The following is an 18,247-nucleotide window of genomic DNA, read 5'->3' as shown; positions in this document are numbered from 1 at the left end:
AGAAATTTGGCAAGTATCTTATGATTTACTATACTCCACAGTATATTTTGCCAATTTAAAGAGAATTCAGCTCTTCTCTCTCCATAGGGTATATTGGTCTCCTCTCAGGCTTTCGAAATTTGCGAAGGGGATTTATCCCCTGCTGCCCAAAGTGTCAGCAGGAAAAAGCAGATGATGGTCATATGTTTTTAAGCTGCCCAATCCTACAACAGTTTTGGTAGGCTGTTTTTGAAGGTATGGAAGCTATGTTTGGGTTCAAAATCCAGGTGAGCACAATTGTGGTATTTTTTGGTATTTTCCCAAACTATAAGTCATCATCTCTAGATATAAGCAAGCTATCTCTTTACTTAATCCTCCTCGTCAGGAGAGAAATTTGTAAAAAATGGATTAAGAGCACTCCCCCGACCTTTTTAGAGTGGGTAAACTCAATTAAGTATACACTGAAATTAGATAAAGCTACCCGGAAGAGGAAAAAAGATTTTTGGTTGCCATGTATGAGGGGGCTTGACAATCTTCAGTACCTGAGATTCATGTGTCCAATGATTATGCCTTTTCACAGATTTACTTTACCACTCGAGTCAGTTCAAGGGGCAAGTCAGATAGAAGAATTGAACAGACTGAAGATGAGAGGTTCTGTGTAGAGCGCATCCATGCAGATCAGAGCCCTCTTGCTGGTGCCAATCAATAAAAAGGGGGGCAGCGGAGTTTAAACAATCATGGCTTGGGGAACATCTAATGGCATATGAGAACAAAGAAAAAAAGAACAAAAAAAGAACAAAAACAAAGCAAATGGGACTGTGCTTGATGCATAATCTGGAAATATTCTGTTTGCTAAATCAAGAACCAGGAGAAAAAGATTCACAAAGCGCAACAAACTTGAACACAGATCATTACATCACTCTTTAGCAGAGGCATCTACAACGAAACACTCGAGAACTGAGAGGCAAACAGTCCATTTGGAAAGATTGAGACAACTGTAAAGAAAGGAACTATGGGCTAGCGAATTGGGTTGTTGTAACTGCAAAAATGCTTTTTGTGATGTAGACAGCCCAAATTGCGATTCGGTAACTTGTAACAATTTTGGTTTTGCAATTCAATATTTGGGAGGGGTATGTTGAGGGAGTTCCTTCCTAATCCTGAATCAGAATGGCATGTACAAATGTTTTGCGCACAAAATGCAGTAGCAAAACATTCCCAAGGGACCTTTTCCCCTTTGAGAATGGTGGTTAAAATATTTATTAAGAGCGGGCAGTGGTCCAAGGGACCATTGCTCACACTCAAAATATAAAACTTTGTTTTAAACGCATCCCGTTTTCCTTTAAGGAAAACAGGTTGCGAATAAAAAAAAAAGATTGCTTTATTTAAAAGCAATCATAGACATGGTGGTCTGCTGATCCCAGCAGGCAACCATCCCTGTGATGGCAATGAATTGCAGTGGGTCACAAATTGCAACCTACCTCCTTAATAGTAATAAGCTTGGTGTATTTGTGACCCACTACGAATCGCTAATGAAACTCGAAAGAGTTTCAGACATTAGGAATAACTCTTTTCTAATTGCGATACAAAAAAAATAGCAATTAGGTAATCACTATTCCTATTTTTGTACATCTATCCTTATGTTCTTTCTACTATATTTGTTCTTCTTCAAATGAACAAAGAGCATGAGAAAGATCAGTTTCGCAGGCAAACACAAAAATATAGTCTTGGGTTATTTTATGCAGGCAATGGGAAAGGTCAATCCTGCAGTGCAGTAGGTGGGCAGATTGAGGTGGTCAAACTGGAGACAGTTATAGGGGACCAGACAAGTATTTATCTAAGGAGTTTCCCGACTTGGGATGAGATACATTCTTTGAGCCCCCCTTTCAATTTGTCTGCTGGATACTGGGGACATGTGTAAACACTTCTGCATGCTATACAGTACATTTTCTTTTCTTTAATGGAATTTCCAGATAGCTAATGTAGATCTTTTTGGTGAAACAAACGTTAAAAAATATCAGTTTGGGGGGCGCTAGAGAGCCTAGAGCAAAATGGCTGCACCTTAGCCCTGCTCTGCTGGTCCAGAAAACAAGCCGCTCATTATCCTGCAGTAACAACGTCATCCATGTGCAACAAGTACAAATTCTGACGCCTCATGATACAAGGAGCACTTTGATCACTCTGCCGTCGCTGCGCTGGCTGCAGAAATTATATCTGGGCAAAATGGTGGCTTCAGAGGGGTCCTGACGCTGAACTCTGCTTATGCAGCCGATGTTGCTGCTACTCTGATGCCCTTGCCCTCTGGAGAGCCGCGACACAGAGGTGCTGCAACTGATTTGCCCTGCTTTCGCCAGCGGAAGCTGTAAGATTTAACCGCAGCGACCCCCGCCCTGAACACCCCACGTTGCGGCAGACAGCGCACGGTGATACGGATCGACCGCGGCCCGTTGTGCAGCAGAGAGGTGCTGGCCTGCGCCCGATCCCAGCCGCAACATTGCTGCCACTGCGTTAACGCTGGAAGAGGAGGCCATTGCGAAGAGCTCCACTGTGCTGTTGGCGGCCGGGGGGACAGGGTGCGGTCCCGTGTCTTGCCAGTAAGGCTGACTAGCGGAGAATGCAGCTGTGAGGCTCCCACCCCCGCCTGTGCTGCAGACTAGATACTAATCCAGCAGCGGTGTAGCTGCCTGGTGCCCTGCTGCTTGTTTGAGCTAGGCGCTAGGTTCCTGCGCAAAATGGTGACCTATTGACTCTGCCACCTCAGCGTCCCAGGAGCTCGCCGTGGAGAGAGCCTGTGTGTTGGTGTACACAATAGTGCCAGGAGCATAGATCGGCCATAATCGCCAATGTTGCGGCAGGTGCTGCGTAACTTAATCCTCAGAGGAGGGGCTGCGGGACGCTGCGCAGATTACCTGGGGGCTGGTGAGATCTGACTTGGGTGCCGCGCTGCGACGTACCGCTCAAGTGGCCTGCAGCAGTATGATACTGGTAGCGGCCTGCCTGGATTTGGGTAAGTGGAGCAGACGTGTGGAAGCTGTGCCAGACTGGTGCATTGACGTTTGGTGACCGTCTGTCCTATCTCACCGCTCCAGTAAGTGCTGCTAAATGGACTGACTGTGGTTGTATGTCACTAGTTGCTAATACGTAGAAGTGGACAACACAGTGCTGAGTGTGAAAGGTGTCTTGGATTATTTCTATCGCAACTGCCTGGGGACTACACTGAGCTATCCGGACGACAACCTCCCGCATAGTGGTGAGCTCTATATGCGAGGAACCCACACAACATAGTGCAACAGCATTGCCCGCATCGGGTAATCCTTACTAGTGGGGAACACTGAGCGGCGAATATACCCCTAGTAGTAACCTCTCGGTGACGCCGCGAACGCAGCCCTACAGAGGCAGTCATAATTATGGGCAGGACAGACAAACAGCAAACAAAACTGAACTTTAAAACCCGGCGGCTGACGAAATCCCAAGTTCCAACTACATCAGACACTGAGTCTGAGATGGAAGCAGGCTCCAGCAGCAAACTGGAGCGTATGATGCTTAACATGCAACAGAGTCTGCAGTCCATTGACGCTAAGATAGATCACCTTGACCTGCGAATGGACGTCATGGCAGCGATGCTCGATAAACATGGATCGAGGATAGCAGAGGTAGAACAACGAATCTCGACGACTGAAGATCAGATGGAGGTCGCTGGTGCCTCATGCTCCAATATGGGAAAGCTCTTGGCTATGATCCAGGTGCGGAAAGAGGACCTTGAAGCTCGTTCTCGCAGGAACAACCTTCGAATTACTGGGATCCCAGTGTCAACCAACACGGGCCCCACGGAGTCATACATCGAGACCTTACTCAAAGATATGCTGGGATCAGAACATTTCTCGAATGTACTGATTGTGGAGAGAGCTCATCGGTCTTTGGCACCTAAACCCGTGCCAGGGGCCCCATCATAGCCAGGCTCTTGAACTATCGAGCTGGGACACGGCCCTAGGCCTGGCCAGGGACAAAGGGAGTTATTCCCTGACTTCACGATGGCTGTGCAACAGGCGTGTCATGAATTCCATGCTGTGAGAAAGAAACTGCAAACACTCAAAATTCAATATGCAATGATATACCTCGCGCGGTTGTGCATTCAGCATACAGGCAAAGCTAGAATTTTCACGACACCTAAAGAAGCCCTGCAATACGTGCGCCAGATTGAGCGGCAAGAATTAACACAGAGACTAATTATTGATGTACTGCTGTCTGTTTTATAGAGTTATAGTTACTATGCTACTATAGCTACATCTAAACGTGTGTTGCAATGTTTACCATACATAGAAAATGAGGCATGAAGGGTTGCTGGCTCTTTGCTGGTGGTGTGTATACAATGATGGGGAGTGCACTGTATTCATATTTGGAATTCATTAGTGATCCCTAGGCCTGTGGATGTGCTGTTCATCGATACCCACTTCGACCCCCCCCCCACTACCCCCTGGTACCACACAGGGGGCTGACGGCTACTGGTGACCCCCTAAGAGGGAGTACCCCCAATCAGTTCACTGTTACACTAGGTCTCCCACAGAGGTGTGTGTCCTAGATTACAACATGCAATTGCATGGATGTTGTTTTGTTACTTGGGGAGGGATTCTCAGCACGTTTCCATTGCTGGAGAAGGAGGGATGGGTTGTTGGGGAACTATATGTTTTTGACAATGCATGGGCACATGGAATTGGCAGGAATGGGCACGTACAGGGACGAGCTATGCGAGACGACATTTTGTCACATTGAACACCACAGGGAATGGCGAGTACTAAATCTAATGGGATCTCATGGTTAACCTGGAACGTCAGGGGCCTCAATAACCCCCAAAAAGTTAGACAGGTACTATCCTATTTAGATCGTCACAACGTCCAGATCGCTCTATTACAATAACCCATCTTACTAAACATACAGTCTCGACAGGGGCCACTAGATGGGCAGGGGTGCGCCTGGCCGCCTCTTTCTCCTCTTATTTGAGGGGTTTCATGATATCGATAAAAAGCGGCCTCCCATTCGAACCCATACATGTAGAGGAGGACACGATGGGACGATACATATTGGTGCAAGGTATGCTCTGCGGTACAAAGTTGCTCGTTATAAACATCTATGGGGCCAACACTGACAACCCTACTTTTTATGAGATATTGTGGGGCAAAATATACAAATTACCTCCATCGACCATTATATGCGAGGGGGACTTTAATGGTGCGCTACCACCCAAAACAGATAGTTGGCCTGCAGCTGAGCCCACATTGAAAAAAGCAGCATCATCTGTACATAATGGTATGCTCAATCTGGGATTGACAGACATTTGGCGACTAAGACATCCGATTTTGAGGGAGGGCACGTGTCATTCGTATGTGCACCAAGCCTGGTCCCGCACTGACTACTGGCTAGTCACAAATGATGTGAATACATGGGCTATAAATGTCCAGCACCTACCTCGAACCTTGTCTAATAACTCCCCGGTCCTTCTCACCATATCTCTACCAACGGATACTCCTCCACAGTTTCAGTGGCGGCTCCAATAGTCCTCCTTGCTTGAGCTGGTTTTCTACGAAGGAATTCGCTAAGCTTTTTCAGATTATTTCTTGCACAACAGTGAATCAGTTTCATGCTTAGGGACGCTTTGGGAGGCATTCAAAGTGACCATACAGGGAGCATGTATAGATCTACAGGCTGGAATCTTGAAATCCCTACAGGGCTCTATGAGTTGGTTGGCGCATGAGCTGAGTAGGCTAGAGCGCGAATATAGCAAGACCGCAGATCCTGCTACGGTAGCGAATAATAAAAATCAAGATCACAGAATATGAGGTAGCCAACCAAAAAATACATCATATGTCACGTAAGCACACAGCTAGATACTACGGCTGAGGGGGCAGGCCTGGGAAAACTTTGGCTAGTAGATTAACAGAATCATGGGGACGGAACTATATAGTTAAAGCCATCACAGGGGACAACACTATACATTATGATACACCCAATATACTCAAAACATTCGGACACTATTACCATTCAATGTATGAAAATCGGCAGGCGGCAAAGGAGGCAGAGATAGCGCAATAACTGAATGACATAGCACTGGTGTGGCTATTGCGTAGCCAACAAGAATTTTTAATGCACCCACTAACGCTGGAAGAAATCCTTGAGGCCATTATTGGGTTACCAAATGGAAAGGCAGCGGGCACTGATGGTCTACCGGCCAAGTTTTATAAAAAGTATATAGATATATTGGCCCCCAATCTTCTTGCAATGTAAATGGAAGCGTATGACACCCAGAGTCTTGCTCCTACACCTTGTTAAAGGCTGACAAGGCACAGGTCAGGTGTGATTCATACAGACCGCTGTCCTCGATAAATACTGATGTAAAAATTCTGGTGAAGATGTTGGCTAATAGGCTGCGGCTGCTTCTTTCGGTTATGGTTCTTCCTGATCAATCAGGATTTATCCCCACTAGATCTACGTCACATAATTTGCGCATGCTGTTTGCAACGTTGCATGTACTGGAACCCACCTTGCCGGCGATGGCGGTACTGTTAGACGCCGCCAAGGCATTTGATTCTATCTCCTGGGAATATATATTTGCAATTTTACATCGCATGGGTGTGCCTTTCATTTTTACAAACTGGGTTAAATTGTTATATACGGACTCTGTGGCACGCGTAAGAATCAATGGGCATGCGTCGGACATCTTCAAGATACAACAGGGCATGAGGCAGGGGTGCCCGATATCGCCCTTGCTGTTTGCGCTAGTATTGGAACCACTGGCATGTATTCTGCGGCAAAGCTATGCATAGGCAGCACTGCGTTTTCACTAGCGGCCCCTGGCAGTCTCCATGTATGCAGACGACATGGTTATACCTGTGCGAGCCGGCAACACGCTTAGAACAGCTTATCTGAGAATACATACGATTTGAATGGTACTCTGGCCTTGGAATAAACTAGGCTAAGACAATTATCTTGCCCCTTACAGATTGCACACCACAGATGGAATTAGACTACCCACTGGTGTGGTGCACAGACCCAGTGAAGTATTTGGGGATATGGATTCAAAGAGATCCGCAGGTGGCTGTTCAAACCAATTTTGGTAAAGCTGTCACACGTCTTGAAAAGCAAGTGAATCGTTGGATAGCACTACCATTGTCGTTCTCTGGCAGGATAGCATTAATGAAGAGGTGGTGCTTCCGCGATTTCTGTATTTATTTATGAATGTACCCGTGCATTTGACGTGCCACTTCTTCGGCATGCTACGCGCCTTGTTAGTCTTGCTTGAGTGGGGCGGGAAGAAGCCGTGAGTTAAATGGGAAATCTTAACGCTCCAGTATGAGATGGGTGGTTTCACAGCGTCAGACTTTCGGCTGTATTATCTCTGCGCACAGGCGCACTATGCCTACTTCTGGCAACAAGCGCCAGCTTATATCCCCCATGTAGCGGTCGAAGCAGGCACAGAACACCTGATACCATTTAAAGCCATGATAGTTAACAAACACACCATTTTTGACAAAGGGGAGATAGACACAGTGCATAACACATCCAGGGCGTGGCATGAGCTGGGAAGACGTGTGCGTAGATTGCCACTCTATGCACCAAATATGCCACTCTTACACCATACTGCCAAACTCAGTGACAGGGGAAGCTGGTGCACTGAAAACTCTCCATGAGGTAGGATTGTCTACCATGGGCGATGCATTTCCCGGGGGTCATTTTGTGGAGGCCGCACCTGTTCTTGGAGATGGGAAGAATGCTGCAATGCCAACGTTTGTATACACAAGATTGCGATCAGCTATGCGTGCGCTAGACTCACAGTTTCCTGCAGAACCATCAACTTTAGAGGCCCTGCAGCTCCTCTACACCACGTCAACTCTCGCTAAACTAGTCACACGATTATATTGTGCTTCACAGAAAGAAGGGGCTGATGTGGTGTGGAATTCATTGGACAAGTGGAATGCAATTCTTTCCGAACCGCTCTCAGATGACGACTGGAGCATCTGCTGTAGCCTGACGGGGCAACTACCAGCGAACAGCAATCTTGGATTCGTACATTTTAAATATTTACATCAAATATACTATACCCCTGCTCGGTTTTATAAATATGGTCTATGTGAGGTTGCCAATTGTAAGAGGTGTGGTGCCCCGGATGCTGACTTTCACCATTTAGCTTGGGCATGTCCGAAAGCACATTCATTCTGGGGGCAGGTCACACGCATTCGGCACCTGATGGTGGGACACCCATAGCATGTACTCCCCAATTATGTCTGCTGGGAAATGCTACAGATATTAAAGCCTCTATTAGGAGATTGGTGGCGGTAGCGCTCTTACTTGTCAAATGTAGAGTCGCAATATGCTGGGGAGGTAGACCTGCCCTGCTATGCTGAAGAACTACCTAGAGCCTCGAAACCCTGTGATATATGGAGTCCTCTAACTTCTTATTTGCTAACAGTAAATTATATTTGATGGCCATGACTAATACTGTAATGTTCTGCATTGCTTTTTCTCTTTTTAAGACTTATTGGTGTCATGCTAATGCCTGTCTCAATTGTAATTCGATTTGAAATCATTGTAATGTGCTGCAAAAATACCTGTATTTTGTGTGCCAAGCAACTGCAAAGAAATATATGGATGTCCATGTTTTCTTTTTGAAAATGCATAAATAAAATAAAAGAAAAGAAAATGGAAACTGAGTGACGGATGCTTTAAGAGGCATTTATTAAAGTGATAGGATTGATTCTAAATTATCATATTTCCAATGTCGGTGCAAGATATAACTGTTACACGCATCAATAATTGCAGTTAGGATACATTTTTCTCTCTACAAGAAAGTCCTGATGGTAATTCTAATGCGAAGGCTTAGAATTTTTTCCAAGAACTGATGGTAGTCGCTGAGCCAGGAAAACACTAGCAAAAAGGTATGTCTCAAATATTTCCCAAAATGCATTTTTCTTTACTTACATTCTTTGTTTCGTTGACCTCATTCCTTCCTTTTCCCACAATCTCTTCTCTGTAGACCATAAGACACCCAACAGGGACCTCCCCCTGTTCCATTGCTTCTTTAGCCTGGTCAAGAAGCACAAATGTAAGGCCTTTTAGCTCTGGTTTGAGAAAAATGTTAGAGATCATAAAAATAATCATACACCGGAATTCTCTAGGTAAGAAAATAAAAAAAAATTGTAAAAGACAAAACCTGAATAACGGGTACTTTTATTTAGTCATGTGCTTTACAGAGCAGGGACTGATTTCCCCAGCTATAGATCTGCTTAAACATTGCTGCAAAATCCTTGCTGTTACCAGTTAGAGAGAGGGACACCAATTCTTTCTGTGTTTTTACTCAACAAATGTTCTTCATTATACAGGTCATTCCCCCCCCCCCCCCATAAGCCCATGATAAGCTTCCAGATAGCATAGTACACACTGTTTCTTAGCCATGGCACACATGTAATGGCAGTGTATAACAAATATTATTGGGCTTGAAAAATCATAAAATGCTACCAGACCTGCAGGTCTAGTCACTTGAATATTCTACTCGACCTTACTTTAATGGTCTTGACCCATAAACTGATCTCAAATTGTGTGATCCTGTGCAAATATTTTACTTCACTGAGCTGCCTTTTCCTTCATTATCAAATATGTGAGTTCAGCATGTCTGTTGTGCAGGAACACTTTTGTTTGATTTAGTAGATTAAACTTTTGCTCGATGTATAATACAAATCTAGCCCACATGCGCTATTGAGAGGCAGCAATAAGTGGCTGACTCTGGCATACTAGGACTTTATGTGTTTCCAAGCATGATGCAATGACGCAGTCAGGGCTGAGTTATTTGCTGTACTTCTGAAACAGAGAGCAGGGAGCTGGCTCCAGGGAGAGCACGGGCTCCGTTTCTCCATAGGAACGTGGAAAGCTGCCTTGCCCCAGGCCAGCTGTGCCGAGAAGCTGTTCCCTGCCGATTACTGTACACCCATCCCTAGTCCCAACCCAGCCCAAACCTGGTCTCCTCCAGGCTAGCTCCAGTGGCGTAACAAAACTTGAGGGGCCCCCTGCAAACTACATGGAGGGGGCCCCCCTCCCATCCTCCGTGCCAGTCTAGAGCTCTCAGGCCAGCGACCCGCCATACTGTGGGGGATGCGGGGCTATTGTTACACCACTGTAACTAATCCAGCCGTTATAAGTAACACTGGATGGTGGAGTCAAAGGTTGGGTTAGTCTGCCAGCAGGCTATCATAGGTGGTGGTTCATTCATTACAGGGTCCCTGCCATCAGTACGCCGGGGAAGTTTGCCCAATTCTAGGTGGGTTTCCTGATGCAGACTCGTGTCATGATATACAACATCGGGCCCACTCATCGTTCAGTTTTGACAAAAGTGCATCCACTACTCCTTTTCATTTCCGTTTTAAAACATTAGACAATGCGACAATGCAGTATTTCAAAAGCAGATGTAACTACAAAAAGCAAAATTTGATTATAAATTTTTATTAGTAGACAATAGCAATCTTAAGAGGCATTGCATAGCTTCATACACACCGTGACCCCAATTCCATCACAGTCTCTCTCTCAGTGAGTCAGTCTCTCTCTCTCTGTCATTCAGTCTCTCAGTCAGTCAGTCAGTCAGTCTGCCAGTCTCTTTCTCTTTCTGTCAGCCTGTCAGTCAGTCAGTCAGTCAGTCAGTCAGTCAGTCAGTCAGTCAGTCAGTCAGTCAGTCTCTCTCTCTCTCTCTCTCTCTCTCTCAGTTTCTCAGCCAGTCAGTCTCTCAGTCAGTCAGTCTTCAGTCTCTGAGTCAGTCAGTCTCTACTCTCATTCCACTCTCTCTCTCTCTATTCTCTCTCTCAACTCTGTCAACTCTATCTCTACTCTCTCTCTCTCCACTCTCTCTCCACTGTCTCTCCACTGTCTCTCTCTCCACTTTCTCTCTCTCTATTCGCTCTCCACTCTCTCACTCTCCCTCCCTCTCTCTCCACTCTCTCTCCACTGTCTCCCTCCACTCTCTATTCTCTCTCTCCACTGTCTCCCTCCACTCTCTCTCCACTCTCTATTCACTCTCTCTCTCCCTCACTCTCTCTCCCCACTGTCTCTCTCTACTCCCTCCACACTCTCTCCCTCCACTCTCTTTCTACTCTCTCTCCACTGTCTCTTTCTCTACTCTCTCTCTTTCCACTCTCTCCCTCTCCACTCTTTCCACTCTCTCTCCACTGTCTCCCTACACTCTCTCTCTCCACTCTCTCTCCACTGTCTCTCTCTCCACTGTCTCGCTCCACCCTCTTTCTCTACTCTCTTTCTCTCTCCACTGTCTCTCTTCACTCTCTCTACACTTTATCTCTCTCCACTCTCTCTCTCCACTCTCTCTCAACTCTCTCTCACTCCACTCTCTCTCCCACTGTCTCTCACAAAGTAGTGTGTGTTGCCATGGGCGTACGCAGAAATATTTCCGAGGGGAGGGCACATTTTTAACTTCATCACCATCCCCCTTGCACCCTTCTCCCCTCTGCCTTGCACCCTTCTCCCCCTTCCCCTTGCACCCTTCTGCCCCTCCGCCTTGAACCCTTTTCTACCATGCACCCTTCTCCTCTCTGCCTTGCACCCTTCTCCCCTCTGCCTTGAACCCTTCTCCCCTCCCCCTTGCACTCTTCTCCCCTCTGCCTTGCACCCTTCTCCTCTCTACCTTGCACCCTTCTCCCCTCTGCCTTGCAGCATCTCCTCTCCACCTAGCACCCATCTCCTCTCCGCCTTGCACTCCTCTCCCCTCTGCCTTGCACCCTTCTCCTCTCTACCTTGTACCCTTTTCCCATTTGCCTTGCACCCATCTCCTGTCCGCCGTGCACCCTTCTCTCCTCCGCCTTGCACCCTTCTCCCCTCCACCTTGCACCCTTCTCCCCTCCGCCTTGCACCCTTCTCCCCTCCGCCTTGCACCCTTCTCCCCTCCGCCTTGCACCCATCTCCTCTCTGCCTTGCACCCTTCTCCTCTCTACCTTGCACCCTTCTCCCCTCCCCCTTGCACCCTTCTAACAAGACCTGGAACCCATCTCCTCTCTTCCTTGCACTCATCTCCTCTCTGCCTTGCACCGTTCTCCCCTCTGCCTTGCACCTCTCTCCCCTCTACCTTGCACCCTTCTCCTCTCTGCCTTGCACCCTTCTCCCCTCTGCCTTGCACCCTTCTCCCCTCCCCTTGCACCTTTCTCCCCTTCTCCCCTCCGATTTGCACCCTTCTTTCTGCCTTGCACCCTTCTCCCCTCTGCCTTGCACCCATCTCCCCTCTGCCTTGCACTCTTCTCCCCTCTGCCTTGCACTCTTCTCCCCTCCGCCTTGCACCCTTCTCCTCTCTGCCTTGCACCCTTCTCCCCTCTGCCTTGCACCCTTCTTCCCTCTGCCTTGCACCCTTCTCCCCTCTGCCTTGCACCCTTCTCCCCTCTGCCTTGCACTCTTCTCCCCGCAGCCTTGCACCCTTCTCCTCTCTGCCTTGCACCCTTCTCCCCTCTGCCTTGAACCCTTCTCCCCTCCCCCTTGCACTCTTCTCCCCTCTGCCTTGCACCCTTCTCCTCTCTACCTTGCACCCTTCTCCCCTCTGCCTTGCACCATCTCCTCTCCACCTTGCACCCATCTCCTCTCCGCCTTGCACTCTTCTCCCCTCTGCCTTGCACCCTTTTCCCCTTTGCCTTGCACCCATCTCCTGTCCGCCGTGCCCCCTTTTCTCTTCCGCCTTGCACCCTTCTCCCCTCCACCTTGCACCGTTCTCCCCTCAGCCTTGCACCCTTTTCCCCTCCGCCTTGCACCCTTCTCCCCTCCGCCTTGCACCCTTCTCCCCTCCGCCTTGCACCCATCTCCTCTCTGCCTTGCACCCTTCTCCTCTCTGCCTTGCACCCATCTCCTGTCCGCTGTGCACCCTTTTCTCCTCCGCCTTGCACCCTTCTCCCCTCCACCTTGCACCCTTATCCCCTTCGCCTTGCACCCTTTTCCCCTTCGCCTTGCACCCTTCTCCCCTCCGCCTTGCACCCTTCTCCCCTCCGCCTTGCACCCTTCTCCCCTCCGCCTTGCACCCATCTCCTCTCTGCCTTGCACCCTTCTCCCCTCCGCCTTGCACCCTTCTCCTCTCTGCCTTGCACCCTTCTCCCCTCCGCCTTGCACCCATCTTCTCTCTGCCTTGCACTCATCTCCCCTCTGCCTTGCACCCATCTTCCCTCTGCCTTGCACCCTTCTCTCTGCCTTGCACCCTTCTCGGCCCCCCTTACTAGCCCCCCTGCGGACGCCCACATGGTGCGTTCTAACAAGAGTGCTTACCTGAGGGCACCATTTTTCTGCCTCATCCCTTCTCATATGAGCTTTGCCCATGAGAATGCTGACAGTATGACTCTGAGGGCCCCCACTCCCAAAGGGTATACCGACTCAAGACGTACTCCACCTTTCTCACAGTTTAAATTCAGAGAAACAATATACTGATGTTATAGAGGCAAATTCACTAAAGAATACAAACTTTCCTCATCAGAAAGCTCGAAAATATCCAACTTAAAGATTTCCTATAGGAATCAAGCTATTGTTTAAAATACTTCACAGTGGAGAGCTGCAGCTAAAGGTGCGGTGTATCATGACAACCAAAGTTGAGAAATAGTACTACAATATTTGACAACATTGAGAAGATAGGATCTTGAAACCATTAATTCAAAACATAGTCTTGCAAGTGTGTGGGACAGCGTGTTACCGTCTGCCCATTCTTCCTTAGGAAATGGCAACCAGTTCATGAATAACATGCAAATTTGCATCCATACTCTTGTCATGAGTGTGGTATATGCCTTCAAAACTGGGAAGAACACCATCGCCATTTCCCCTCTCACAACTAGGTAGACCTGACCTCATGACTTGTTCTGTGTCCTAATTGCTCTGTGCTGCCTCCTGCTCGGGGCCCCCACCCACCCCATCCTCTTTTCGGGCCTTGCTAGCTCTGACTGAAGAGAAACATTGCAACTTGTTACTTTGTTTCTCTTCAGTCAGAGGGAGGGGGTGAGGGGCTCCGAGCAGGCTGCAGACAGCCTGCACCTGCTTTAGAGGGAGAGAGGCTTGCTTCAGCGCAAGCCTCTCTCACAGCTCTCTGAAGAGCTGAGGGGCCAGGGCCCCCTTCATTTACTGAAGAGAGTGGGGCCCCCGCTCTGCGGGGGTGTTTGTTACGCCCCTGGCTAGCTCTCAACTACTGACCTTTCACTTCATCTTCAATGAGCAGCATTTTCAAGATAAGAATGTATGTTTGGTTGGCTGAAAGGAGTTGGGTGCGAGATGCTCTAGAAATTCGGAGTCATTTTAGTTCGCATGATTTCACATGCTGCTTATTTTGTTGCAGTTTTGTTTAGCAGGAACTCGACCCGACCTGGAGCGCTTTACATGAGCACCAGTTATGTGACACAAGGACACATTCATTTTTGGTAGGCACAGGGATATTAAGTGATTTGCCCAGATCACAGGACATTGAGCTGACACCGAGACCCGAACCTGGGTCCCTAGCACCAAAGTCCGCTGATGGATTTGTATGTCCAGATGGTGCTGGGAAATGGGGAGATTCCAAATCAGGGGGTATCATTTATGAACAACACGCCCACTTAGTACTGAAGAGGGTAACGGAGCGTTCACCAGATCCATGAACCAACCATACCACTCTTCGTAAGCCCACTTTCCCTGCCATACCAACACACGAGGCGGTTGGGTCTTGCCAGGTATGGATTGGGCATGTTTAGCAAATAGAGATGATGGGCGACCCAACACATTTACAGCGACAGTTGAGCCAGAGCTGAGCCAAGTGCTGTCTCTAGCTCTAAGGGACTGTGCAAAGGCTGAGTCCTGAAAAATGCTGACATTCAAATCATGTAACAAACATCACATGTGATAAATTGCCTTCAAAATTCAAGAAAGTGTATTTCTTTAACACTCTGAAGCGTTATACCGTAGGACATCAGATTATTTGAAAAGTATTTATTAAAAGTGGGAGCTTTTAAACATGAACCGAGAAACATTCCTAATCCCACCCTGACAACACTAGTGCATCACGAGGTAAGTCAATTGTCATGTACGTGGTTTATGTGGCCCTGACTTTTTATCGCTTAGCCTGACCATTGACTTTTTGCAGTGCAGTCTAACAGCCCAACGTGTTAATTTCTTGAATGCTGTAAACGACTGATATAAACAGTAAGATCTTACTGTTTAAAAGGGTTGTGTGGGCCCCTCGCTCTCCATTTATTAGTAAACTACTGATAGCCACTGGGTCTGGTTTGAACACAAATAAAGTACATGGATTGATGAACTGCTTGTGCTCAGCCCAGTGAAATGTAGGTTGTGCCCTTGTGCGGGTGGCCTGCGTGCACATTCAGCGGTTTGTGTGACACAGACTGTAGATCTGCGAAAGTAGACATGCGCCTCGTCCACTGAGGGGATGGGTGAACCGCCATGACACAACATCACAAAGGTGTCCCCAAAAGAGGAGCTCTCGTGATCCTTTTAAATCAGGTCTGGTGATCTCTACATTGTGCAATGTATATGTATTAACCCTGCGTCACTTTTCAAGAGCTCCTGGTGAGGCCACATTGCAGTGGCCCCCTCCCTTGTACTGCAGAGCACTGTACTGTACTATGCACTCTTCTTGATGATAGAGGCTGTACTTGTGTAATGGGGCACTGGCCTTGTGTGTGCAACTTACTTTGTGGGAGGAAGTAGGTTGAATGAATGAATGAATGAATGAAGGGAGTCTTTTATCGTGCAACTTAGCCCAAGGGCATCAAGGCGCCAATGCAGGTCATCTAATATGTAATCCACAGGCATAAGCTATTTCAGGTTCAGGTACACTTCAGAGAAGAGCCAAGCTTTTAATGCCTTGCGGAACAGAGCAAGCAAAGGTTGCCCTAAGAGTTCGGGGGGGGGGGGGGGGGGAGAATTCCATAGCCTAGGTACGACCAAGGAAAATGCTCTACCTCCCCATTTCGCTCTTACAAACCTAGGAACCTCAAAGAAATTTTTGTTAGAGGAACGAAGGGAACGAATAGGGAAGTAGGGGTGAACAAGTGACCTGATCCCCTCTGGGCTAGTACCGTGAGGAGCCCCATGGGCAAGACAAATAATCTTAAAAGAGATCCTGGACTGAATGGGAAGCCAATGAAGGATTCTCCGGGCAGTCGAGGCCGAGGCAAGTCTAGGGAGATTAAGAACCATCTTCGCCGCCGCATTCTGGACCATTTAAAGACGATGGATACAGCTCTTATTTATGCCCACATAGAGGGCATTGCAATAGTCCAGTCTTGAGGAGACTAATGCCACAGTGGCCTGTTTCCGGGCATCCGGGGAGAGAAAATGGGCAATCTTTCTGAGAACCCTGATGATGCCACAGCAGGTGGAAATAGTCCTACTGACCTGACGGTCAAAGGAAAGCGCAGTGTCCGTTAGCACCCCTAGGTTCTTAGCAAACTGGCGGGAGGAGGACAACCCCCAAGTGAGGGCGGCCACCACTCATTAGACCAAATATCCTGACTGCCCCCAAAGATCAGCACCTCCCTCTTCTCCCCATTTAGCTTCAGGAAGTTCTGTACCATCCACTGAGACACAGCCTCCATGCTGTTCCTGAAATTCAGGGCAGAGTCCTTCACGGGCTGCGTAAGAGACCATTATTTGGGTGTCGTCAGCATAAGACAGCACCTCCAGCCCAAAAGATCTAACTACCCTGGTAAGTGGGGCCACATAGATGTTAAACGATGTAGGGCTCAATGGAGAGCCCTGGGGGACCCCACAATGCTTAGGCTTTGGGGCAGATAGAAACTGGCCCAACTTTACTCTCTGTTCCCTTTCATTAAGAAAGGAAGCCAGAAGGCTCAGAGCAGGACCTCCAACCCCTATCTCCCTGAGACGGGCGACCAGAATAGATAGAGACAAGGTATCAAAAGCCGCCGTCAGGTCTAGCAGGACCAAAATAGTATGGCCCTTATCGACCTGGGAGCGGATGTTGTTGACAACTACAGTAAGGGCGGTTTCAGTGCTATGTGATCTCCTAACGACATGCTGGGAGACATCCAGGAGGGCAGAGTCCCTAAGGAAAGTACTAAGGTACTGACTAAGGTGAGATTTCAGCACCTTTGCAGGGGCAGGAAGAAGTGAAATGGGGCGGAAGTTTTTCAGAACCCCTGGATCCAATGTAGACTTCTTCAGAAGAGGTTTGACAACCGCCATCTTCCATAGAGAAGGAAAAACTCCCTCCGTGATCACACGATTCATGACATTCATGAGAGGGGGAATAACCACTTCCCGGCAGGTCTTCAGGACTTTGAGTGGGCAAGGGTCTAGGGGGTAGCCCGATTTGGTGTTGTCCAGAAGCTGGGTTGTCAGCTCAGGAGTAAGAAGGGGGAAAGACTGGAGACTCGGAGGAGGTCCACCAGACAAACTCCCAACTATAGGAGGAATAGGAATAGTGGGAGGTCCCATACCAAGATTCAAGGATGCCATAAATATCCACGATCTTTGAATGGAAGAAGGTCGAGATACTGTCGCACAGCTCCTGGGATTCCACTATAGGGTCAGCTACCTGGGGAGAGGATAGGGAGTCTATGATTTTAAAAAAGATCTCTAGGTGAATTGAGGGAAGCAGTGATCTTGGAGAAGTAGGCCCTCTTTTCCTCCACAATGACTCGCTTGTATTCCCTCAAAAGAAGTTTGTGTTGTCGTCTTTCGAATCATATTTCCTGGCGGCACAACTTCAGTGGCTATCCCACTGGACGGCGGAGCGCCATATAGTGGAAACTACAACAGACACCAGCAAGATACCTTTCCAGGTCGTCAGACGCCTGTTACTGCCGAGTTCTAAACCGCCCGCACCCACCCGCTCCAGGTATCTATAGAAGTGAGTGTATGATGCGCATTCACAGACTCTCCAAAGACAGCTCCTAGAGAATACACGACCGTTCTGGGACCTACGAGAAGGGGAACCACCCACACACTCGGTGCTCCATACAATACTACAAATGGGATCCGGCAGGCACCTAGTAACGTGGCATTATAAAGCCATTAGAGAACTGACAAACATCTCCCTAGATGCCCTGAGACAGACCTGGGAGGATGACGTGGGTAGGGTGTTTCACGACACAGAATGGAAACGCGCCCTGGAATACCCCCAAAAAGTATCCAGAAACGCGAGATTTAAGAACATACAATTTAATATTCTCCACCGAGCTTACCTCACGCCAGAGAAGCTTCAACGATACTACCCGGACACACCATTTCTTTGCCCGCGTTGTAACCTGCTTGC

General features: G+C 48.1%; 1 protein-coding gene across 3 annotated transcripts in view; it reads right to left on the bottom strand.

Annotated features, from left to right (window-relative positions):
• ADAT2 (adenosine deaminase tRNA specific 2) overlaps positions 1–18,247 on the bottom strand; it is a 96,968-nt gene that overhangs the window by 46,633 nt on the left and 32,088 nt on the right. The window contains exon 2 of one of the 3 annotated variants that reach the window (XM_086927171.1): positions 8,947–9,051. The exons of 1 other annotated variant lie outside the window; for it this stretch is intronic. In XM_086927171.1, coding sequence (XP_086783297.1) covers positions 8,947–9,051 — 105 coding nt within the window. Of the gene's footprint in view, positions 1–8,946; positions 9,087–18,247 lie in introns of all 3 variants that reach the window. One more of the 3 variants, XM_086927174.1, reaches the window with a different exon arrangement.

Source organism: Lissotriton vulgaris, chromosome 6 (genome assembly GCF_964263255.1).
Source record: "Lissotriton vulgaris chromosome 6, aLisVul1.2, whole genome shotgun sequence".
Lineage (NCBI taxonomy): Eukaryota > Metazoa > Chordata > Amphibia > Caudata > Salamandridae > Lissotriton > Lissotriton vulgaris.
The sequence above is the reverse complement of the archived record's forward strand: the minus strand, read 5'-3'. Positions and strand labels throughout refer to the sequence as shown.